This window comes from Leucopleurus acutus (genome assembly GCF_964270905.1).
Source record: "Leucopleurus acutus genome assembly, chromosome: 14".
NCBI lineage: Eukaryota > Metazoa > Chordata > Mammalia > Artiodactyla > Delphinidae > Leucopleurus > Leucopleurus acutus.
In genome coordinates this window covers 4,993,859-5,019,373 of record NC_139156.1, presented here as the reverse complement: position 1 = coordinate 5,019,373, position 25,515 = coordinate 4,993,859, and the positions used below count along the sequence as shown (strand labels likewise).

At 48.3% G+C, this 25,515-nt stretch overlaps 1 protein-coding gene across 2 annotated transcripts in view; it reads left to right on the top strand.

Moving 5' to 3' along the window:
- The window catches only part of DOCK1 (dedicator of cytokinesis 1), a 528,830-nt gene extending 523,888 nt beyond the window's left edge, over positions 1 to 4,942 (top strand). For both annotated transcript variants that reach the window (XM_082855005.1, XM_082855004.1), the window contains exon 52: positions 3,792 to 4,942. In XM_082855005.1, the coding sequence (XP_082711131.1) occupies positions 3,792 to 3,887 (96 nt within the window). In that variant the 3' untranslated portion in view covers positions 3,888 to 4,942. The remainder of the gene's footprint in view (positions 1 to 3,791) is intronic.
- Positions 4,943 to 25,515: the final 20,573 nt, after the last annotated feature.

The window sequence follows — 25,515 nt, the reverse complement described above, 5'->3', positions numbered from 1 at the left end:
ATTCCGAGCAGAGGTCACAGTGGTTGGAACGCCGGCGCGTGTGGTCTGTCATTCTGTGTCCTCGCTGCAGGGACGCACTTTCCCATGGGGCCCTCAGGACAAGGCAAAGGGGGAAGAACTCCAGCCAGTGGATCGAAGGGCCACTCTCGTGACCTTGGAGGTCACTGCACTTCTTAGGAAAGTGTGGTGTTGAGAAGTAGCTTTTGTATGAAGAGGCTTGTCTGACTTTTTAAGAAGCTGGCCGATGCCACACATGGCCTGGACACCAGCCTCGCCCTTGAGAAGCCCAGGTCCCGGCAGTTCCTCCAGGCAGCCGCCCTCGCACCGGCCACTCCCGGGTGGGGACAGGCACTTGCTGCACAGAGAATCTGCAAACGAGAAGCAAGGTTGGGCGAACCCTGTTCCCCGAGGCCACCCATCCCTAGCCACACCTCTAGCCCTGAAACCTACCCCACCCCGTTTAGATTCGGGGTGCTGGCTGCCGCAGGCATGGTCTGCCAACTCGAACCCTCGTCAACACTGGTGCCCAGGCTAGTCCCCCCTCGGAGACCGTCATTAATCGTGTCTGATGTGCTCACTGCTCTTGGCCTCTGGGCCTGCCTACTTATGCAAACGTCAGCTAAAAGCCTGAAAAAAACACCTAAACCCATGCCTGTGTTACCGGCTCACGGCTCTAGAAACATTCTTTTGAGATCCCCCCGCATTCTCTCCTGCTTCTTAAGGCTGCTGTCACACAGGCCTCTCCTTTGTTCACTGGCCCGGCTGCGTGCAGAGGTCCGCGTGCCCACGTGAAATGACCCAGCAGCGCCGGGTGATCGCATCCAGGTTCATCCCTCCCCCAGCCACGCTATTCACAGCCTAATGAAATTAAAGCCATGCAGGCTGAGGAGTAGAATATCCCCGATCACACGTGCAGCTGGTCAGCCTCTATAACGTAATTATACGGCAACAGAACTCCTGTAGAAGAACACGGAAGACATGAGGTAGTCATGTGGCCACGATTCTTTTCATAACAGCAAGCTGTGTTTTTTCCCCTTCTAAAACAATATAAATCCTGCATTCTTTCTTCTTTCTTTCTTTCTTTTTTTTAATGGAGACTTTTTCACTGAGCTTTCTGCAAGTTTATTATCTTCTTGTGAGAGGAGCGGAAGAAAGAGGGGATTTATTGACAGTATATTTATTCGATCATTCCTCTTGCGCAAGAAAACCAGACAAGCGGTGGGGCTTCCTCTTGGGTGCTGAAGGGGTGGTTCGTGCTTCCAAGGCTGCAGTGCCTTTCGGGTCAGCCCTCTGTCCCTCGAGATTCCATGATGGGGGACCGGCCGGAGAAGGGACCCGGTGCCCCATGATGGCTTTTTAGGAAGCTGGAACAGTTTGTAGCAACTAAGGGAATGTAAGTCTGACCCTTCCCGCGATTTTCACGACAGGTTAGAATAAAAAGAGACGCAGGGAGTTGAGAGAGATCGTTGATTGGTTGGGGTGTTGTTTTCCTAACAGCGTAGTTAACCGATTCCATCTTGATTTTCATATCTTTATTTTATCGGAAAAGCAAGAATGTCCCCCAGGTCTCCCTACACTGAAAATTCTGAACTTGGAAGTGTGAAGCAAGTCCATTTTTGTTACAAATCAATTCAGGGGCAACATTTGATGGTCTCGGTTTCTGGGACACATCCTCTGAGTTACTGCTGCCACTGCTGTTGGAGGAAGGACAGACATGCACAAGCTTCGGCTCCATTTATAAAGGAGTGTGAGTTCCATGAGATTAATTACCCAAGTCGCCTTGCTGCCGGTGTCTTGTTTGACGTACCTGCAGTGTGAGTACCCCTTCAGGAGGCATGCCTGTGGGTTAGGGTGTCATCTCTGGAAGCAGCTGGGTTTCCAGGGGTGCCTCCCTTGCAGGCCCCAAGAGCTGGTGTGGGATAACGATCGGTTCGCCCTCCATGGGGGCTGATACATGTCCTCCTGTCACTCTCATGGATCAGCCTCGGGCTTGTAGTCAACTCTCTTTCTAGTTGTTGCCACTTTAAGCTGTCATTTCTTTCAAAATGCCTGTTACGACCGGTAGTCCGAGCTCTCAAGCCGCTCAGTGGTGATGAGCCCACCATGCACGTCTTTGGCACAGAGGGCAGTTGCGACTGTGGCCTGGCCCCGCGCCGCTCACGCCGGCCCGCACTGTTTACTTCCATGTGTCAACAAGCAAACGCCTCATCAGAGCCAGAAATCGGTATTTCTTTTGACCGTTCTTACCAACTTAAAAAGATTTACAAGTCTGTTCTTTTACTTGCCTGGTTACAGTGTCTAAATATCATTCCATCAGTTCTGTTTCCACATTGATTCTCTTCTGTCTCTTAAGCCCTAGATCACTTTAGTGTTTGTGTGTCTCAGAATCGGGAGGAAATCTGGGCAATGAGTTAAGACACGGCTTCGTCACTGTTCTGTCCTTGAAACTTCTTTTCTCACATTGAGCTAAATGTGAACCTCCCCTGAGAGGCTGTTAACAGTGCACTCCCAGCCTTAGCTAGAGGCCAGTGCTTTGTGATCTTTTTCTGGTTTGTTCTATCTGTGGCATGTGCCCACTTATCCTGGTCTGTTTATTTGTTCCTCTGCTCATTCATTCACTCATTCGTTCATTTGTTCACTCATTTCTTTATTCATGTGGTCAACACACGTTGACCTCTGGTGCGTGTCACGTGCCCACCAAGAGCAAGGCCACCAACTGCCCTCCATCATTCACACCCTGACAGGTACATTCCGTTTCTCTTATTGCCGTTACGGTTATAAATCCATTTTTTTTGCGGTACGCGGGCCTCTCACTGTTGTGGCCTCTCCCGTTGCGGAGCACAGGCTCCGGACGCGCAGGCTCAGCGGCCATGGCTCACGGGCCCAGCCGCTCCGCGGCATGTGGGATCTTCCCGGACCAGGGCACGAACCCGTGTCCCCTGCATCGACAGGCAGACTCCCAACCACTGCGCCACCAGGGAAGCCCGTAAATCCATTCTTGAGAACCTAAGGCCAACTGTGGCCCATAAGCCACGTGCAGCCCGCCGCCTGTCTTTGTAAATAAACTTTTATTAGAGCACAACCGCACCCGTTTCTTGATAAACTGTGCTCCCCTCATGAAGAATTTAAACACCCCCCTAGCCTTGTTCATCCTCCTCTGTTTACAGTTTGGGAAGCGACTGTGGATGAGAAGCTACCTTGTCAACGGGTCACCTGGATGGTGGCCGCAGGTGCCACCATGGCCCACCTGCTGACCCTCTCTCATGTGGTCTTGCCGTTTCTGAGAGCAAAGCAGGCCTCGCAGCCACCCATCCATGGAGAGCATCTCCAAGGACTTTGTCCCTGAACCATTTCGGGGCATCTTCAGGGGTCATGAGGAGGGGCTCTGGGTGGTCCTCACCCCGGGAGGCTCAACTGTGACATGGCCACAGGCTGCCTGGCTGGCCCTGGGTCCTGCTTTGCCCACATTCACTTGTCCTTAACCATTTCAGCTGCCCACTTCTGAACCCGGTCCATTTCCAGGGGCCCTTAGGTCAACAGCACGTGGATTTAAAACCACCACCCAAAGAGCAGCGGTTACGCGTCTCAGGGGCTGGTCAGACGTGTGACGTACTACGTGTGAAATAGTGGCCAGGGCCACAGCCACGCGGTCCTGAGCGTGGCCGACCTGCCTGCTCCGAGTCACGAGGAGAGGGCAGTTCCCGCCCAGGGCTGCAGGTCGACTTTCCCTCACCGCGCCCCGCCTGCCGGCTCAGACCCCCCTGGAGTCTCCCCCGTTTTCTGTCTTCCAGCATCTCCCCCCTCCGCTGCCCAGCAAGACCCCGCCGCCGCCGCCTCCCAAGACAACGCGCAAGCAGACCTCAGTGGACTCCGGGATCGTGCAGTGAATGCGCAGCGCCCGCCAGAGAGCCAGCTGGTATCCTTCCTCTCCCTCCGCATCTTCTCCCACGTCTGGCGTTTACCTCATTGGGCCTGTGATGTCTGATGTTTAGTGCAATTGCTTTTCCTTAACAGGAGTTCGTCTCCAGCCACTGAGTGAGAGGGCTTTAGCACTGGGGAGCGAGGTGGATACGGGCCTGGGACGTGCTTTTATGTTTATCGAAGTCGGAGGCTTCTGAGTGTGTCCGTCTTGAGAGAGCCTAAGTCTTGCCCAGAAGTCCTTTCTTTTTGTGCCAAATGACACATTAGCAGAGAGGCCGGTTGACCTGAGTGGAGCGCAGTAAGAGAGCTTAGGCCTTCACTGCAGAACTGTGTAATGACAGCTTAGGAACCCTCATCTCTCGAGGCCAAAGCCCGGCTGACTCTTGCAGGATGTTTTCTCAGACCCTCCTGGCTGCACCTGGTGGTGTGACTTTTTGTTGGTTGAGTGTCCCTTCAACTTACATCAGGCAACTAAGGTCAGCCCTTTCAGGGAAGTCCCTGATTTCCTTTGGTATAATTTAAAATAGGATATTTCTCCGCTACTGAACAGTTACTAATTTATGGAGTGGAGACACCATTTAAAATACTGGGATCAAGTGGAAAAATCAGTGCGTATGGGCAGATCAATTTTCTCTCTTTTTCGAAAAACAATACGTAGACCACAGGAGATGGTTTTAACTGGGTGAATTCTTCTTGTGCTCATTCTGTACAGAAGTTTGTATATATGAGGGTCTTTAGAACTTGTTTTAATTTTTGTGGTCCTTCTGTTTATTGTAATACGTGTCCGCAAATGGTTCCCAATATGTGTTCTTAACGTTTAACTGAGGGAAGTGTAAAAAAAACCCAAATTAAGTTTTCTTGGTTTTTTTCCCCAAAGCTCAAGTCCTAAAAATCATTGTGGAGGATGATTTAAAAAAAAAAAAAAAAAACTAACTTAGTATAACCTAATATTTTTATTCTACCATCTATATTTTTTTATTCACTATAATCATGATATTCTTCTAGTAGGCTCGAAAGTTAATCCATGACAAGGAAAAATAAAATGTCATTTAAAATGACTCGCAGTGTCTGACGTACTATGTTTTTATCCCTTGATGTAAAATCTAAAAGCCGCTGTTTTCCGTTTTGCTTTCTTAAAGAGCTTTGTGATGCCTGCTTATCTGTATGTACATCCTCCTCAAACGCCGGTCTTAATCATCTGTGTTTAATTGTCTCTGACTTGGAGGCCAGGTAGACAGCACGCACACGCCTCTGCGTGCGTCTCTGCGCGTCCTTACAGACAGAGCAGACCTGAGCCCAGCGAAGGCTGGGGCTCTCTCCCCTCAGCCCAACCCCTGGGCCCTCTGGCTGCACTTTACTTACGTCCCCTTTTAGCCTTTTCAGCTGCTAATTTGAGAGAGGGCTTTGTTCACTGGGGTGTGTCACTGCACTTGAGGGGCACCAGACTTCCCAGCTTTCTCTGAATCGTAGGTGGCAAGAAACAAAGAAGGCGCTGGGGTCCTGCTTTCCATCCAAATGTGTCCCTGGTTAAACACAAGGGCGTGACTCCGCCCCTTCTAACCAGGCCTCGAAGGAGGCTGCTGCGGAATCCCCAGGAGGCTTGGGGGAGCCTTCGCTGGCTCCATGGCTGGTCCCCAGCTTATTCGAACTTGTAAATATCCAGTTCCCCCCACCCCGCAGGGAATTTTAGACACACGTGAATATGGAATGTTTTTCTTCTTGAATTTTTACTCTTTGACCAACATGAATATTCATGCTCCATTGAGTATGTTAGAAACCAGATATTATCCACCATCCTAAAATAATTGCAGGGCACACCCACCTGGGAGGGGCCAGCCTCTGGCCGCGGGTGATATTTGGAGAGTCAGTATTTCACTTCTCGCGGAAGCTCTAGCCGAAATTTATAAAAATAGTTCCTGGCCCTATGGCAATGGTTGTTTTTATTCTAGAACAGCATCTGGGTTCTAGCTCTTGCCCTGCACCACCACATCCGCCAGGAAGTCGCACTGGATGATCTCTGGACTGCACAGTCCGTCCGGGTCCCCCCCGCCCCCTGCTCCCCACACCATGTCCCCATCTCCCCAGCCGCCGGAAATTCCACACTGGCCTCCAGAGCTGCCAGGTACGTGGCAAACACAACAGTTAGGAAGGGAAAAGTGGACACTTTTTACAGGTGTTACAGAAATCTCCTAATATAAATATGAAAGTATATTTACAAAAAGTGAACTTCTCAAGCTAGGCAGACACAATTTTTTTTTTTTTTTTTACCTTTTAAATCAACATGGGCTACAAAACTATAGTCAAGGGGAAACTGACCTCTGTGTCATCAAGTGTCTTCTGGAGACATTCCTTCTAGAAGGAGGTTCGAGAGGACAGCTTACCTCTCTAGCTGCACTAATGTATTCCTTTTACTCAGAAACAGTGTTTCTCAACCTTTTTTCATAATTGCGTCCCAGGGGTCTTTTTAGACATTTTTTTTTCTAATCATTCTCTCAAGAAGTTTTAACAGTAGGGATATACCATACATCTATTTACATACTTTATGACTATCTCTGCTTTTTACATTGACAAAGTAAGATTATTGTTTTGTTCCCCAAGAACCAGTTTTCATCACCTTCGGGTGATATTGCCTCGTTGAGAATACTTGCTTTAAAACAGGAATGGTGAGGGTCTTATTGTCTATTTTTGCTTTGATGGCCAGGAAGCTCAAAGCCAAATTTAGCTCTCACGCATTCAGTTAAATTTGGTTTTATTCTTTCGTCTTTCACAATACTTTCTCGTGTATTACAAATCCATCTTTAACTGTTCAGTTCAACATGTGCTTTCCCCAAATCTTTATTAAAAAGAAGATAGTGTATAAGCTATGTCTTATAAGTGTAAAATTTTTTCTTATTGAAAAACAGCCCCTGGTGCTTGAAGATTGCTTCCTAGTATTATATTTTAAACAATTATTTTTTAAGCCATGTTAAGATTAGTCTTTCACGTAAAGATTTGATCTCTTTCAGTTCCTTACAGATTTTGCAGATTTTGTTATCTTCAGCTCTGGATTTTTTATGGCGTTGGACTTTATGTTTTATGCTCACCAAAGTCTTTGTTGGTGTAATGGATTTGGGCCTTTGCTTTTTAGTTCTAATTACTTTTTAGTATTTTACTTACTTGTTAAAGTCTATTTGGAGACTTTTACTTTTTTTTTTTTTCCAATCTGCCTTTTCTGAATTATTTAAACTCTACTGTTTAGTTGGTGATGATGGTAACAGGAAACCTAGTGAGCCAATAACCCTTCACAGGTCCTGTGAAGACCTGCATGCAGTGATTGGCCCAAGCTTGCGAGGGGAGGCGAAAGAGAACTGTGTGGGACGGGGGGCACAGCAGAGTTCATTTTGATAATACTGAGTTGTTATAATAACAACTCATTTGTTATAACTGAGTTGATGATACTGTGTCAGCCCTGGACAAAAGACCTACAATGGTTAGTTCGTCTTATGGGTCAACTCAGCTAGGCTCTAGCGCCCGGTAAGTCAAACGTCAATCTAGGTGTTGCTGGTAGGTGTGGTGAACATCGACCATCAGCTGACTTAAAGTAGAGGAGGTGACCCTCTGTAACATGGGTGGGCCTCGTCTAATCAGTCGAAGTCCTTCAGAGCAAGACCTGAGGATTCCCAGAGAAGAAGAAATTCTGCCTCAAGAGGGCAGCATCAACCCCGCCTGCATTTCCATCCTTCCCTACAAATTTTTGGACATGCCAGACCCCACAAGCACGTGAGCCAATTCCTTAAAATACATCTCTCTCTTCATGTATATGTGTCTCCTATTGGCTCTGTTTCTGTGGAGAACCACGATACAAGAGTGTCACAAGAGGTTCAAAGCAAGATAATTCATGCAAAAGGCAAGGGGCAGCAAACCTCCTTCAGTGAAGTGGTAGAGGCTTCAGAGGAAAGCTACCGGGTAGAAGTCCGGAATCCGGAGCCCCCAGACAGCCGCTCGGCCCCCCATGCACGGGTTTCTTCCTCGGTCACATGCTGACAATACGAACTGCCCATGCTGGTATTTGTTTTCCTGGAGCTGGAATGTCCAAATGGTTTCCTCCATGGGTCTGGCGCTGGGGCTGGCTGAGCGTCCTGTCTCTCTGACTCTCTCTGTCTCCATCTCTGTGTATCTTTCTTCTCTGTCTTTCTCTATCTCTCTCTGTCTCCTTCCCTCTCTGTCCCTGTTTTTCGTGTCTGTCTTTCTCTTTCTACCTCTCTGTGTATGTCTCTGTCTGCCTCTCTCTGTCTTTGTTTCTCTCTGTGTCTGTCTGTCTGTCTCTGTCTCTATCTCTGTCTCCCTATCTCTGTCTCCCTCTCTCTCTGTCTTTATCTCCCTGTCTCTGTCTGTCTGTCTGTCTCCCTCTCTCCCTCTTTGGCTGTCTTCCATCCTCCGTTACTGTTTCATGTGTAAGAGGCTACTTTGCATGGCCAAGAATTTCCCTGTTTAAACTCAGAACAGAATTATTTTCTCTGCTAAGCTATGGTGAGGCTGTGGCTGCGACCCTCCCACGTGACCCAGCAGGGGTGTGGGCTGCCCTTCATCTCAGTCCACCCAGTCTCGGCCTGGGCTCCCCTCCGAGTCAAGTTGCATCCTCTCCCTGGGCGGCCGGTCGCACCAGCACCTCCTGCTCTAATATTGGCTCTGGAAATGGCCTCACGCAGCAGCCGTGCTCCCTTGCTCTTTTCTTCTCTTGTCGACCTTTGTAAGATTTGAAGATTCCAAAATTTGTCCTACAATCCTCTAGCAATTGTGGTGCCTTTCCCACCACTGGGAAGTAATCCCATTCCTTCTTCTAGCTTCACAGCATCATTTCCTTGCCTCCCTGGTCTCCTTTAGTTTTGTACACCTATTGCCACCTGTTCCGCTGTTGCTTATAATTCACGTTTATTTTCACTATTGGTGAGTGCTGGATTTCATCTGTTCTTTATTCTTTCTCTTAACTGGTTGTGCCATTTTATAAAATCTTTGGAGTGTGTCTACAGCTGCATGCCAGGTACACTGCACAACGGGGAAGGAGAGAGACCCAGTCCTGTCCTCATGGATCTCAGAATCTGGTGAGGGAACGAATGAGCCAACAGCCAAGTAGGATTTGGTTTGCTGAAGGACACGTGAGCGCTGGGCAGGGCAGAGCAGAGCAGAGGGGCCTTTCACACAAACTTTTGGGGACGTCTGGAGAATGAGCAGAATTGGGCAGACTTGGAGGAGGGTCAGGGATGGGAAGAAGCAGTGTGTGCTACCTCCCAGACATGAGGGGGAGCCCCACACTGTGAAAGAACTTCCAGAAAGCCAGCAGAGCGGGTCCAGTGTGAAGGAGCAGGCTGAGGAAGGCCAAGGAACTGGGCAGCATCCAGATGGGGGCTTCCTATGCTCCCAAGCTATTGTGAGCACCCTGGGCTTTGTCCTGTGTACCCCAGGGCCCGTGTTGAGGGTGGGAGGATCCACATAGGCTCCATGTCACGTTCTCTGCTAAATGAAGCCACAGAAACCGTATTGGAGCATGATGGAGCATGGTGGAACATGATGGAGCATGGTGGACCATGATAGACCAGGATGGAGCATGATGGATCAGGATGGAACATCATGGACCATGATAGATCAGGATGGAACATGATGGAACATGATAGACCAGGATGGAACATGATAGACCAGGATGGAGCATGATGGACCATGATAGACCAGGATGGAACATGATGGAACATGATGGAGGATGTGGAGCATGGAGTCTGTTTATCCTTGACTTTTTAAAAAGTTTTCTATTGGAGGATCGTTGATTTATAATGTTGTGTGAGTTTCAGGTGTACAGCGAAGTGATTCAGTTATACAGATATATAAATATGTATGTTCTTTTTTAACATTCTCTTCCATTATAGGTTATTATAAGATATTGAGCAGAGCTCCCTGTGCTATGTAGTAGGTCCTTGCTGGTTATCTATTTTATATATAGTAGTGTGTATCTGTTAATCCCCACCTCCTAATTTATCCCTCCCCCGTCCTCTTTGGCTTTGATAAGCCTTGTGGTGGAGTCACAAACGAACGAGGCAGCAGCACCATCTTGCTTCCTGGGGAGCTCCCCCGTTCCCTCCGTAGCTCACCAGTGGGCGCACCATCTTGCTTCCTGGGGGACCCCCCCGTTCCCTCCGTAGCTCACCAGTGGGCGCACCATCTTGCTTCCTGGGGGACTCCCCCGTTCCCTCCGTAGCTCACCAGTGGACGCACCATCTTGCTTCCTGGGGGACCCCCCCGTTCCCTCCGTAGCTCACCAGTGGGCGCACCATCTTGCTTCCTGGGGGACTCCCCCGTTCCCTCCGTAGCTCACCAGTGGGCGCACCATCTTGCTTCCTGGGGGACTCCCGCGTTCCCTCCGTAGCTCACCAGTGGGCTTGCGTCTCATCACAGGTGATTCCAGGGGCATCTGATTGCTGCCATTAGGACTTTCTCAGGGATTTCACGCTTCAAACAATAAAGCTTCTTTTCTTTCCCCTTCCCTTCTTTCCTGAACAGTTCAGTCTTTGGCCATTATTGGGACAAAGCAGGGTAGGCATCGGCGCTGGGGAAGAGGATGGGGGAACCATGGTTGTCACAGCCAAATGCCATAGAAGGGAGAGATGAGCAGTGTCCCCCCAGGTAGGGAGCAGGTGGGACTCTCCCTCGAAGGACTGGAGGGAAATGGAAGGTATGGCCACGGGGTCTCCTAAACTTTACTCCATCAGACGAATCCTCACCATGGCCACATCTCAGTGAAAGCAAAAAGCCCACCCCCCCAAAGTAGCAGTGGGCTTTGCGCTTGTGTCCTCACCATCAGAGTCCATGATGGTCTTTTTGGGGGGTGAGCAGGAAGAAATGGGCACCCCCAGGAGGGGCCAACAAGCAAGCCTGAGACCCTCCATTCCCACGATGCTGGCCTGGGCAGGAGCAGATGGCTTTTCCTGTGCTGCCCTTGCCTTGCGGGATGACACTCAGCGCTGGGCAGTGCTGGGGGCACCCTCCTCCCCCCATGATCACGACAGATCATATCCAGAGCACACTGTACACAAGCTGTGTGCCTCCGTGGAAACCACACATTTGAAATGACCAGGGACCCAGAAGCCACTCAGAAAGATGCTTGATCACAGCGCCCTGACTCCTCAGCTGCTGATGCAAAAGTGCAGCAATTTGGGAGGTAAAAATAATCACTTTGGGAACGGGAATATTTCTGAATTAGCATACATTATACTATTTTAAAGTCCTTGGTAACAGTTAATTTAGCATCACGAACACTTGCGTTGGAGAGAAGGGCACTTAATATGGAGTGAGGAGCTACCTGGAAAAGGCAGGGTTATTTTTAAGCTACCTATTTTTGATTTCTCTGCAGGGAACACAGACAGCGTCGTGGGCTTTCACTGCCTTGCTGAAGTGTTTTCACATGAAAAGTAAACTTTGGAGGGCAAAGCTATCACAACAGAAAAGCAACATCAGACTCATCTCTCAGTTTTTCAGAAACATTAGTGACATGAGGGTTCTTCGATAGAAAGGAAGACCATACTGTTGATATTTTAGCCTTGGGGTAAAGAGCCGGCTGCTTCCTCTGGTTTGATGGCCTCCAAAGGAGGCTCCGTTGGCAGCTTGAAGGCAAAGTGGGCGGAAGATGGGGCCTGTGGCTGCAGCCTTTCTTCCTTTGATCATCCCTTGGATAATGCCTCCCCAAAGGCAGGAGTGCTGGGAATTAAATGCAAAGATTGAAGAACGGAACTGTACAGTCCCGGGTGCCTTGGTCCCCCTTGCTGAGACAAGCCTAATGAAATAAATCAGGGAGAAGGTTCAGTGATACGGGAATCATTCCAGGCCCAGCTCCCGGCAGTTCGGGGTCAGCAATGTGCCCGCAGAGAGGAAACGGGGCATCCAGAGCCCCTGCCTTCTCTGCAAGGCAGCCTCGGATTTTCAGAACCCGTGGTGCCAGGGAGGACGAATTCACCACGGTCATCCTTCTGGCTGCATGGGGCGTCCTCGACTGGCACAGACTTACGTTTTAGAAATGGAGAAAACAAGTCCCAGAATGTTGTTAGGAGAGACCCTTAGAGCTTATACGGCTCAAAATCCTGAGATTCCGTACTCATCGGAACGTGTAACGTGAAGCCAGTAAGCACAAGGCTCTGGTCTAAGGCGCAGAACGGTCGTACGATTCACCAGCGTCACACAGCTGGGCTTCTATATGGTGACGTTTTTAGAACTCACTTTGGATTAGAAATGGGCAGTTTCATTGGCGAGTCTTTTACTGTTTTTGAGGCTCCAAGCCTCCCCCAACTGGTGTTAAGCGTAACTCAGTACTAAAACCCAGCAGCAGATCGGGCTGCTTTACTGAGCACTTTATTTTTCTCTCTACAAGTATGACGAAGTAGCCCATGGGGCTGCGGTTAGTTTTCTAACAAGGATGCTATTACGAGCCAGACCTGCAGTTCCCGATGACTCTTCATGCTACAGTACTTTACCAAATTGTGTGTGTGTTAATTACTCAAAGTTATTATCCTGCCAATAATTCGGGTAGCAGTCATTTCACATCACCTGTCACAGATAACCACATTGAAAGAAAGAGAAGACGGCTAAGTGCAGGTGTGGACCATTCTTCATCAGGCTGGACAGTGCTTCCCTTTGCTCGCAGAAGGGGCCCCGTCCAGGGCTGGTCTTCACACTGTGGCCAGGACCTTGGGTGACTCAGTCGTTGAGAAAAGTCAATTCAAAGAAACATCATTTGGATAGAAAAATAGAATTGAAGCCAATGGTCTTGCAGAAATCCACTGAGTTTCATGGAAGGGGAGGAGCGGCAGGCATGTTGTTTTTTGGTTTTTTTTTTTTTAATTAATTAATTTATTTATGGCTGTGTTGGGTCTTAGTTTCTGCGCGAGGGCTTTCTCTAGTTGTGGCGAGCGGGGGCCACTCTTCATCGCGGTGCGCGGGCCTCTCACTGTCGTGGCCTCTCCCGCTGCGGGGCACAGGCTCCGGACGCGCAGGCGCAGCGGCCACGGCTCACGGGCCCAGCCGCTCCGCGGCATGTGGGATCTTCCCGGACCGGGGCACGAACCCGTGTCCCCTGCATCGGCAGGCGAACTCTCAACCACTGCGCCACCAGGGAAGCCCAGCAGGCATGTTTTTGAAAAGCCCCGCAAAGCAGCTTCAAAATAGCCTCTCCCCATCTCTGTCACCCTTTATCCTCAACACAAATGCACCTGTGCCCCTGCACTCTCTTCTCCCATATTCCCAGTTCCCTCTAGAACCCTCTGGGAGAGCTCACTCCTTCCTATCCCCAAATGTTTGTGTGTCCATGCATTTCTAGGTGTCTTTCTCCCCATTTTTGGAAGTCTTTCCTCCTTCTAGGTCTCAGCTCTTTGTTCCCAGGGTTCTGTCAGCCTCCCTGAAGGCCACAGAGGCCATCTGGCTATCGGAGACTCTTCCCGGTGGGGATGGAGGAGCTCAGAAGGCTGTGCTCTCCCCACTAGTTCCCGCTGTGTGATTAAGGCACATGTGAAGGCAGAGAAGGGGTGATGCCTCTGAGGAAGGACTTGGACATCCCTCCTGCTTCCAGGATCATTGCTTCCTTCCTGCCAGCCACCACCCCTTCTCCCCCTGGATATCCCTCCTCTCCGCTCGGGACAGCACCCACGGGACCCACTCCAAATCCTCAGCTCCTGCTGCAGATGGAGAATGGCTGGCTACCCAGTTTCCATTGTGTGCCTTTGTCCCTTGTACCATTTCTTCAAAAACCGTTTGCTTTTTCCGCAGGGGAAGGGGCAGATTGGATGCAGGGAGGAGCCTCCCACATGCTCTAGAGCCGGAGCTCAGGTCAACTGTAGAAATTCGCCAAATCGGTGAACCCTCCTTGACCTCGTTCTGCTCTGTGTAAGACCAGCATTCACAGTCATCTTGCCCCCTTGGTGGCCAACGATTTGCCTTATCCTCATGCCCCAGCCCTTAGGCACACCTGACCTAAGAGTGAGTTCGTGGGGGCATTTAGACTCGGGTTCCCGCTGGTTAGGGTGGCCTCAGGGGGTTAACTGCCCTGCACCGCTACCTAATGTGTACTCACTGGGGAACCTGCCATTAATTTCACAGACTCATAGAGTGAGCAGCCGAAGAAAGAAGAAAAAAAACCCAGCAAGTCTCAGTCAGCGCCCACGAGGCGCCCCGGCTCGCCCCTCTCTGGCAAGGTTAAAACTCACCCTCTCCCGTCACTTGCTCCAGACATCTCTGGCGGGCCGGGAAATGCCATCCTGAGTTTGGGGAAATGGCAAGTAGAAAAATCTTCACCACACTTTAATTCCTGCTGTCAGCTTCCTGGGGACAGTTAGCAGTGGGTCAAGAAATGATCACGTTGATGAACTGTTTACTGGATAGAAGATAAAATAATAATAATACTTTTTGTTATTCGCTTCTTTGCTCTCCAAAGTACTTTCATGTACTTTCATTTTATTAGTTCATCCGATCCTCAGAACTGCCTTGTAAGTAGGTAAGAGGAGTAACAGATTTCTCTTCCCATTTTATGGAGGAGGGATTGACGCGTGAGATGGTTGAGTGACATGTGGCCGTGACTCCCCACAGGCCTGTTCCAAGCCCAGCCAGGCATCCGGTGGACCCTAGAGCACAAACGTCCCGTTCAGTCCTCTCCACACCCCATGGGGCAGACGGAGCGCAGCTTGTGCGTTCATTCAACACGTCTGGTTTTCTAGTTGCTGGGGATAAAGCAATGAATGAGCAGGTAGAGTTCTTCCTTCCCCCCGGGGGCCCTGGGACCTGACAGCAGAGCTCGAGTCTAGCTCTGCTGCATGCTTGCTCTTGACCTTGAGCAAGTTAATAACCTGAGCCTCGTGTCATGACCATCGATCATGCTTAGTCATGTGAATAATAATATGAATCCACGTGCCGGAGCCTGGGGTGGATGCCTCAGCTGACTATCGCGCCAGCCAGTCCGCATGGACAGCCCCCTGGCAACCTTTATTGATCCAGAGCTGGACGTGAAACCTACATTGACCCAATCAGACCATAGCAAGAGATTTATTTTTCATGCTTGGGGAGGAGGTTCTCTCACTCCTGATGGATGTGAAAGGGAAAGCTTTCGCTGTCCATGATGACGACGCCTTGGCCCCATTGCATAGCTCTCTAGTGATCGTGAAGGAAACCAACCTCGGCGTGGCGCTGGTGCAGGAGACGGTGTATCAGCCATATGCGCTGACGATCCTGAAACCTAAGTGGCTTAAAGCAACACACACGTCATTCTCACTCATGCTACGTGACCTGCCCACAGCAGAAGGGGTTCCTGCTTACTGTAGTCCCTCGGTCGTCCAGGCAGACGGAGGCCCCATTTCAGCACTGGCTTGCACGTCATCACAGCGGGGGAAAGAACATGCCTCAACCCCATCTCCCAGAAGTGGTCCAGGCCGTTCTGTTTACGTTTCATTCACCAAAGCAAGTCAAGAGCGGGTGAGGCGTGGGTAGCGTAATCCTACCATGTCCTGGGAAGGCAGGGGACATAGAAATGTTTGGTGAACAGAGTGGAGAAGCAGAGAGAACTGGGTCCCTGATGGCATTGCTAAGCCGTCATCCCCCCATGCCTGGCCCTGCCTCTGGACCTGCAATTATGTGAAATGATGCTTTTGCTTCTTTGAGCGGCATATTTGTTTCTGCAAGGTTGGTCCAGCAATGTCTCCCCTTTCCTTTCTGATTTTTGTACTTTGAGTCATCTCTCTTTTATTCGTGGTCCATCTCACGAAAGCTTTGTCAGTTCTGCTGACCTCTTTTCAAAGAACCAACGTGTAGTTTTGGTGATTGTCTCTATTGGTTTTCTCTCTATATTTCATTTATTTCTGCTCTCCTCTTCATTACTCCTTTCATTCTGCTTGCTTTGCGTTTAGCCTGCTACTCTCTCAGGCGTTTGTTACTTCCAGCTGCAAGCATGCTCCCTGGTCACCTACCTCCCGTGCGGCTGAGAGGGTGAAGTGACATGACGTACAGTCAGTGCTGGGCACAGCGAATAGCAGCGGTCCTTGACTCTCTCACTTTGGAAATCATCACCTAGGGGAGTAGGCACCACGATTAACTCCATTTTACGGTGGAGGCAGCTGTGTCTGAGAGGATTCTTTGCCAACATCTCAGAGTTCACTGGGGAAAAGCTGGGATTCCAACCTGGATCGAATTCCTAAGTTAGGCTATCCGGGCAGAGACTCTGTTCCCACGCCTCACTGGCCTTTGTCAGGGGAGGAGTGTCCCTGAGCTGATGACAGCCTCCCCTGTGGATGGGCGTGGACAGGAGGCTGATGGAAGGGCAGTGCTCAGTGCTGCTGAGCGGCTTACAGTGCCTGCTAACCCATCATTATTTTGCTTCCCTGGGAGCGGTCGCTTGTTCTTCAGGTCACAGTAGCACTAAAGAAACAATTTTCCTCTTAGAACTGCCTTGCCTCCACTGCTCTCATTTCTGCCTGACATAGAGCATTAAGCAATGGGGCAGCGTAACTGAAAGTGGCTTGTCATCACGCAGCCGTGTGTGTGTGGTGTTCTTTCTTGAGGAAGAAGACACTTGGATACAAGGAAACACTCTTGTCTTTGAGGATGCTGGGGGTGGACTGCAGGTCTTCTGTTGTCTGGGATGGCCTGAGGCTCTTACAGGACCACCCGTTACCCTGTGCTTGACCCAGGCTGGTAAATAACGGCATTCTCTGGGGGTTGATGGAGCCCAGCCCCATGTGTCCCAAAAGCACTGAGTCTCCTGTCAGTGAATTTCCCAAAGGGTCTTGATAACTCCACCCCACCGCATTGGTATTGCACATTAATGAAATAGTGGGGAACCACTGGGGGCTCTTCGGACTCTCAGTTGATCATAATTATCCCTTAGGATGTGGCCAAGTCTTTCCCATCAAAGGAAGGTCCCCATTTCCACGCCAACATGCCAGGTAGTGTTTCGCTCAGCACACACGTTCCCCGTGCTGCCTCAGGAGAGCACACGGAAGAGGGAGGGTGGGGGAGGGATGGATCGGGAGTTTGGGATTAGCAGATGCAAACTATCATATATAGAATGGATAAACAACAAGGTCCTACTGTAGAGCACCGGGAACTCTATTCAATATCCTGTGATAAACCATAATGGAAAAGAATACGAAAAAGAATGTGTACGTATGTGTAACCGAGTCATTTGCTGCACAGCAGAATTTAACACAACATGGTAAATCAACTGTACTTCAAGAAGATGAATTCTTTTAAATAAGAGCACAAGGAATGTGGCATGAGCTAATGTTTCTGAGCTCCACAGAGACCCACTGCCCCAGCTCCTCCTAGCACACCTCTGCCCTGGGGAGCAGCCCGTGGGGGCTTGTGCCCCCTGCATAGAGTAAGGAGAGTGGTTCTGGAACGTTCGGCCATCCCCACTCCTCTCCCTTTGTAGGTGAAGATGATGGGGAGAGGCAGGTTCTTTGAGCAATAGCTGAAGACTCAGTGGACCCCTGCTTAGCTCCTGGGAAACGCTGCAGTGGCTCATCTCCCATGACCTGAAGTGTTTGAGAGCGTGTGTGTGTGTGTGTGTGTGTGTGTGTGCGCGCACGCGCATGCACGTGTGTGCACACGATCACACGCAAGATGCTGTAGAAACTGCTGCTAACAGATAGCTGTTGAAACAGAAAGGTCATCTGTTGTACATTTCTGGCTGCACCAGACACTTCCTCTGCCTTGTTAGACAGGGTTGTATCCACTTGACAGGAGAGGAAGCTGACCAGAGACCCAGCACTTCAGGCCGGATGGAACTGGCTTCAAGCTGGACTCCCCACTCCACCCCACCCCCGGCTGTTTGCAGGAGGTGAGGCAGACGTGCTAAACCCACCTGGGGCCCAGTGCGGGTTCCAACCTCCCTCCCCCGCCTCCCAAGGCCTGCCCCCCATCCCACCCACCCCGGCCACAGGGGCACGGGAGGAGGCCTTCTCTCAGCAGCAGCTCCCAGGGCAGAAGAGACCCAGCGTCCTCATGGTGTGTGATAGCGCCCAGGAACCGCGCGAAGAGGTGGTCAAGCTCCGCCGTGTGTGTACTGTGCCTTACGGAGGCTCGGCCCTGAGGTGGGCAGGTGAGTTCGGCTCCATTATCCCCTGTGTGTGCACGTTTCACGTCCCCAAATAAACTGTCTCAGGTTCCACACTTTGGGAAAACGTGGGCTACATACGACAGAGGCTCTGGGCCCAATGAATCAGGGAGTAAATGTGGGGGGAGGTCTCAGGGGGGAAACCCCTGCCCAACCAGGAGGGAGCAGAGTACTGGAAACCAAGGCGGGCCAAGCCAGTGTCGGGGCCGGAGGCTTCAGTGACCAGGACATAACAGCCGACTGACGACCTAAAGGAAAAGGCTGGAGCCCCTCCAGCCCTGTGCTGGACCCGCTTGCGGCAAGACCGTCGGATTTTATAAGGGGCGGAGCCAGCCTGCCTCTGAAACCTGCAAGGTGTTGCACATGACAAACTGCAGTGCACACAGTCCGCCAGCAGAGGGCCCTGGCGGTCACGGCTGGATGGGAAGACGGGATCCCGGCTCAGGGCCTCACCCATCCCTCTATCGTCTGCATGTCTGCACAGCCCTACTTCACACCTTGACTCATACTCTCCCCGCTCACCCGGCACACCTTCCTCTCTTGTGTCCATCAGGCCATGCCCATCACTTCCTTCTAAACCCAGTTCAAACTGAGCCTGGCCCTCTGTCCAACCTGCCCCTGGCCACATGGCTCACCCCATAGAAAGCTGGCTTGGTTTTCAGTTACTTTAACTTTCTTAGGCTCCCATTAGCTACTCATTCCTGGCTCTTTCTACATTAAATACACAACTAATAGTTGCTGAATGAGTTAAACCGTCACACTAAGTGATGAGAAACTTATGGAAATGATAAAAGAAGTCGGTAGAAACCAATGGCAGAAGCAATAATAACAACAAAAAAAAACCTCTGAAACACATAACCTTTAATATATGGCTCTCTCCTGAGCCTATCAACTTTGGAAACACCCAAGTGCCTATCTGGCTGAACTTCTTTTTATACTAAAATGTTAAGCTCCTCAGTAATGAATTTCAGAATCTAAAATATGTCTGGATGGAGCCCTGCCTGGCCATGAGAGTCAACGTGAGCCTTACCAAGGAGTATTCATTGGACAGAGAGTCTTCTGTTTCAGATTTTTCATGGATCCGTGGTCTGCTCCATGAGTCCAGGGAAACACTCTGGGCTTCATGGTCTAGAGCCTTTCATCTTATGAATTAACTCAAGGTCCAGCCTCTAGTTCCTTCTCTCTGCTCATCCTAGAACTTGCTTGCTGGAGGGGGGTCTTGTTTCCAAATGACAACTGGATACCCAGAGCAGGCTGAATAGAGCCATGGGTGGAGTGCATCCCTGGCTGTTATGATGGCAGCCGACCTGGTCAACGCCAGCCAGGTCCATTCATATCATCACTGTTGAGCTTGTGTGCACTGACTACTGCTTGCCCTTTGAAGGTCCTCTGCAGGGCCCCTGGCAGGTCCACCTTTCTCTGATTACACGGCGAGCTGTTGTGAGGTGTGGTCCCTGCTCCTTGGAGGTGGTTTGGAATCCTGCAGGGAAGGCCGTCCCCAGGTGGGCTCAGCACAGAGGAAGAACTCACTCCATAACCTGGGTACACTGACACTGATCCACCAGCTGGACCACACAACAGGCGGAGGAGCTCCCCAACGTCCCCTGGTCTCTGATCTCAGCCTGGCCCCGTCCCTCACAGCCCCGAGACTTGCCTGATCGTGAAGTGCACTGTCCACCCATCATGAAAGCAACACTCCTAGCAAGTCTGCAAGCTGTGTCCTCAGATGGTATCAATAGACCTCATCTCCAGGAAAGCTGAACATGATACTAAGGATAGTATTTCTGAGTGAAAAAGGGGTTTGGTTACTCCAGAGTGTGTATCGCCCTGTTACGAGAAGAGAGAGTGCCCGAGGTTGCCTGCTTTTAGCCTGCAGGGCATGGTCCGCCTATCATCAGGGCCACGGGCTGGTCTGCCTTTCCAGCCCCTCAGCACCTGGACTTCTGCCCTTAATGGTTGCTTGGTCAGGATGATGGATGGGCAGGTGAGTGGATGAATGGCTTGAACAGCATCCTCCAAAGTGGAGTATATGCTGGAGATGAGGAATTCTTCCCCGGGAAATAGAAATAACAAGCAGGGTAGAAGTGCAGCCTTCATTTACAGGACCACATGGAAGACCACCTGGCAGAGCTGCCTGTTGCCTTTCTCTGTCCTGGGAATTAATCCAACCTGGACTCACAGCTCTTGCCCTCAGTCTCCACATGCAAACAACCCAGGCAGCTCCTCGCCGCAGGGACTCCATCCTCACGTGCATGGACCACTGGATGCCCCAGCGGTGCTCCCTGCCGGGTCTCACCTGCCCCTGACATGCCAAGGAGAAGAGGTCAGCAAAGCACAGCAAGTTCGGCTGGAGGATAATTAGTCCTCAGGGAACAACTGGCTTTAGATAGGAGCAGCTTTCAGCTGCAAACGTGTTTCTGGGAATCTGCATGAATCAAAGCAAATCTTGTCCTAAGAAATAATAGTAAATGAAGCATTATGAGGGCATCCCTCACACTCACACGTGTACATGACTGCATACATTTTCCTCTTTTCCATACCGTGAATCATTCATTGCAAAATAAACCAAGAGTTAGAATCTAAAAAAGAAGGACGCAGACTAATTTCTATCAAATAAGAAACAAAGATGCACATGTACAGTGTCACTCATTTGTCTAAGTATGTGGGACGGGACCCACAGGGCTGTGAGAAGACTGTAGGAGAGAAGAATTATGACAAAGGGGAGTGGGGATGCTGGGATGGAGATGGACATAGGAAAGAGAGAAAAAGATGGAGAGAGAGAGGGAGACAGACAGAGAGAGAGGTGGGGTGGCTATGTAAGTGGGGACACCAGTATTCATGGTAGAACGCAGTGGATTTAAATGTGATGGACAGACCTGCTCAATTGCATCAGAACTTGGGTTTTCGATTTCGTGATAGCTTCTTGGTAGATTTTAAAATTACTTTTGGCTTATTTGTTTTCAACTTTTAAAAACTTTTTTATTTATTTTTGGCTGCATTGGGTCTTCGTTGCTGCGCAGGGGCTTTCTCTAGTTGCAGCGAGCGGGGGCTACTCTTCATTGCAGTGCGTGGCTTCTCATTGCGGTGGCTTCTCTTTGTTGCAGAGCACGAGCTCTAGGCACACGGGCTCAGTAGTTGTGGCTCTCGGGCTCTAGAGCGCAGGCTCAGTAGTTGTGGTGCACAGGCTCAGCTGCTCTGCGGCATGTGGGAACTTCCTGGACCAGGGCTCGAACCCATGTCCCCTGAATTGGCAGGCGGATTCTTAACCACTGCACCACCAGGGAAGTCCTCAACTTCTTTTAAAAGTGATGTTGGTTTAGTTATGTTTTCCTAAAAAATCATCCATTTCATTCAAACTTTAAAATGTCTTGTCATAGAGTTACTTATTCTTTATCTTTGAAATGATTGTATTGTGCTTATATCGTTTCCTCACTCATAACAGTGTGCTTTTGTTGTCAACCATTTTTCTTGATTAGGTTTTCAAGAGGCTTGTCTATTTTATTGTTTTTTTATAGAAACATTGCTTGGACCTGCCAGTGTTTTGCATTTTTAAAAATATACTCCAGTTTCATTATTTTATCTTTTTATCTTGATTAATTTCTTCATCATGTTTTTCTCAGGTTTTTTTCTCTTTCACTTCTTTAGTTGAATGATAAGCATATTTAATTTTTTAAAATTTAATAATAAAGAGCATATGAGAGGATAACTAAGGATTTTCCCTTTAAAGTTCCCATTGTCATTATCATATAAACATTCTGTAATTGCAATTCTGATTTCCTCTTGTCTCAAGTATTAACTACAGGACTGAAATGTTTTACTTCCAAAATGGTTGAATTTTTTTAAAAAAATCATACCTTTATAATTTTATTGCATTGTGATCTGAGAAGGTGACCTAAACATTCTTCTCTTTTTAGAATATTTTAAATTTTTATACATGGCCCATGTATGTATATTTTGGAATAATGCGTACCCTAGATACAGGGTGAATAAAGTTTTATATGTTTATATATTATATTATATATTCAGATATATGTAAGCATGCATAAATATAAATATAAAAGATATTAATACAATTAAAAATATATATGATCACTTTGTCCCTTCCGCCTCAAATATTTCTCCTCCCCACTCTGTCGTACTCTCAGTCTTCCTTCAGAGGTGAAAGCAAACATCATCTCCTCTACAAAGCTTTCCCTGACCCTCAGGCACAAGAGAGAATTTTCCTAAATCCCCTCTGGGTCCTCACAGCACTTAGTTATATTACTATGACTGGAGTGATCCCAGCCAGTTTGAGTCAATGGCTTCCTTCCTTCCTCTCTGAGGACAGGCTAGGGCTCCCTCTTTGCATGCCCAGGGGTTAGCACTATACTTGATACAGAATAGTAAATGTTCTTTAAAATAATGTTATTCAAATATATACATCTGTAAATGTTTACTGAATAATGTATTTCCAAAGCCGATAACTCTAGTGTCGGCTGGGTGCACGTTTTCTCTGTGTAGTGTCGTGTTTTATAGAAAAACACACAGATTAGCTAACTCGTCAATCACAGCACAATATTACCTTTGTGTTAAGATTCAGACCTTGTAGCAGATCTATTGTGATGAACCCTTTTTCAACTAGAGTCTCGTCAAGCTTCATTATTCTCAATCCAGTCTGACAGTTGGAGGTTAAAAATACATCCCCTGCCTTGATCAAATTACCTGGTTCCTACAGGTAGCCAACTAGGTGAAGGTCTAATGTACACGGTAGATTTAAGATTCTTGGAATGTTCAGTTTCTAACTATTTATCCAACGCTTACTTAGTTGCATTAACGGCTGTTCTATGTGGCACATGCAAGATACCATATGGTTTATGAAGATATTTTTAAGAAAGAATGTTTACCACTACCTTGAATGTTATATGAGCACAATTCTTTTCATATTATTTTATTTTATTATCAGGAGCTTAGGTTGTAACTCTTTCCTCTTTTACAGAATAGTTTTTCTTTTTTTAATTAATTTAATTTATTTTTGGCTGTGTTGGTCTTCATTGCTGCGTGTGGGCTTTCTTTAGTTGCGGCGAGCGGGGGCTACTCTGTTGCGGTGCACAGGCTTCTCATTGTGGTGGCTTCTCTTGTTGCGGAGCACGGGCTCTAGGTGCGCAGGCTTCAATAGTTGTGGCACGTGGGGCTTAGCTGCTCTGCAGCATGTGGGATCTTCCTGGACCAGGGCTCGAACCCGTGTCCCCTGCGTTGGCAGGCGGATTCTTAACCACTGAAACATCAGGGAAGCCTCCCTTTCTTCTTTATGATACTCATTTTCAAGGATTTTTAAAATGCAGAGTTTTCTTTGGAGATTGTTTTAATTTGCAAAAGGGTCCATGGGTCAAAACATTGAAAGGCTGCTGCCATTCTGTTGACTCCCTGAATGCTCGTTGGATTCTGTCACTAATTGAAAGGCATAATGGCACACAGCAAGAGTCTCATCACTGCTTGAAAACTTGACTCGAGAGCTTTCATTCTGCAGAAGGAAAAGGCAGCACTTTGGCTAAATGGTCATATCCTAATGCTCATCCTCAAAGCTCATTAGTGAGATGATGACATTTCTACACAAAGTTTACCTCGTTGTGCAATAAAAGCGATAGTGAGACTTTTAATCCCTTTCTCTTGTTTTAGAGCTCTGTGACAAAGATTACTGTCTGAAGGGTACAATGTAATCAGCTCATCGGACATTCATATTTCTCCTTCTAGCAGTTTATCATGGATGTAGCTATGCCCTCTACCTGAATATCAGAGGTGAGTCTTGGTTAGGAAAAGTAGATTGACCAATAATAATTTGGGGGTATTTTGACCAATGATGAAAAGTAAAGTGTTTATAAAATGTTTCCATAAAGGGAACTTCATTTCCTCCTCTTTTTTTTTTTAATGTGGTCACATCATTTCTTTCATGTCATAGGTCAATGGGCATGAATAATCTCTTGGCGCTGCATTCTCTTTATTGTATTACAAAGATGACTTCTAAACGTCCTAAATATTACGCTCCCATCGACAGACTCGAGTGATTATTCTACAGAGTCCATCACCCTCCCAGGAACCCTCCAGGGAGGGTGGGAGAAACTGCCACCCAAGAGTCTGCTTTGAACAATTTCTTCAAATTCTTTCACCAGAAAATGTTCCCCGTGCAATAGAAAAAGGTTAAAGTGGTTCATAAATTTGTAACAAATCTGTTGACAATAAAATAATTCTTGTCAAACAAGAACAGTTAAGAGATGCTGAAAAGAATAGAATGCCCTCTTCCTGTCCTCTTCAATTGTTTGCTAGTAGCGGAATATTTTCTTTCTTTTTTTTTTTTTTTTTAGCAGGCTAGGTTTAATTTTTTCCTCTGATAATTTAGGTAGCTACAGCTTGAACTAATTAAAACCAACATTAAATAAGGATTGAATAACCTGACAAAAAGGTTTGTATTTGAAATACCAGGTGAAATGCTATCTGATAAAATATTTTTCTTTGGTTGACCTAAGTCATTAATATATTAAGGATTCCCATCGTCAGAATGTCTGCAGGTTAAAACCTTCCTCCAAAAGAGACACTCAAGTGTCTTAGAAGAAGGGTGAGTTATTATCTTAGAAGAAGGGTGAGTTATTATTTTAGAAGAAGGCTGAGTTATCACCTGCCTTGGTCCCCCTATTGTGGTGCTCAAGTTATTTCCTTTGACTTTATAGGCTTTAAGTCTTCTTTGTTGATGGAAGAGGCAAGATTAACATTTCCAGAAATATTCAGAGAGTTTGGAGAATTAACCGATTGTACACCTACTACGTGCCAGTCCCTCTCCGGCACTTGACAATCATCCTCCCATTTGTCACCATAACACTATGGAGGGGACATTATGACCTTCAGTTAGTGGATGAAGTCAGTGGGGGACAGAGCGGCCAAGGAATTTTCTCAAGGTCATATTCCTTACCCGTGGCTAGCATCAGTTGGCTTTCAACACCTCCTGGAAAATCTTGGGTGTTTACAGAGTCAGTGTTCTACTGTTTTCTACAGGGCTGTGCCCACTACATCTCCCCTTCACTTTCACTCCTTTTGTGGTCCAGGAAGGGAATTCTCTTGTCACCCCCACTTCCCCTCAATATGGAAAAAAGGAACTGGCCAGACAAAGAGATGTTCCAATATCCTTTACTTAAGGTTCCAGTGGTCTATCTGGATCCAAATCCACAGAAAACATGGCATTTCCTGGGCTAGGGAAGTAGAGTCTGTAAGGAGCCTTATTCCTGGCTCTGCACTCACTCACCCCTGGATCCTCCAGCACCAGACAGAACCTCCCATCGTCATCGTCATCACCACCACCGTCACCATCATCATCACCATCACTACCATCATCACCATCATCACCACCATCATCGACATCATCATCATCAACATCATCACCATCATCAACATCATCATCATCATCACCATCATCACCATCACCACCATCATCATCATCACCACCATCACCATCA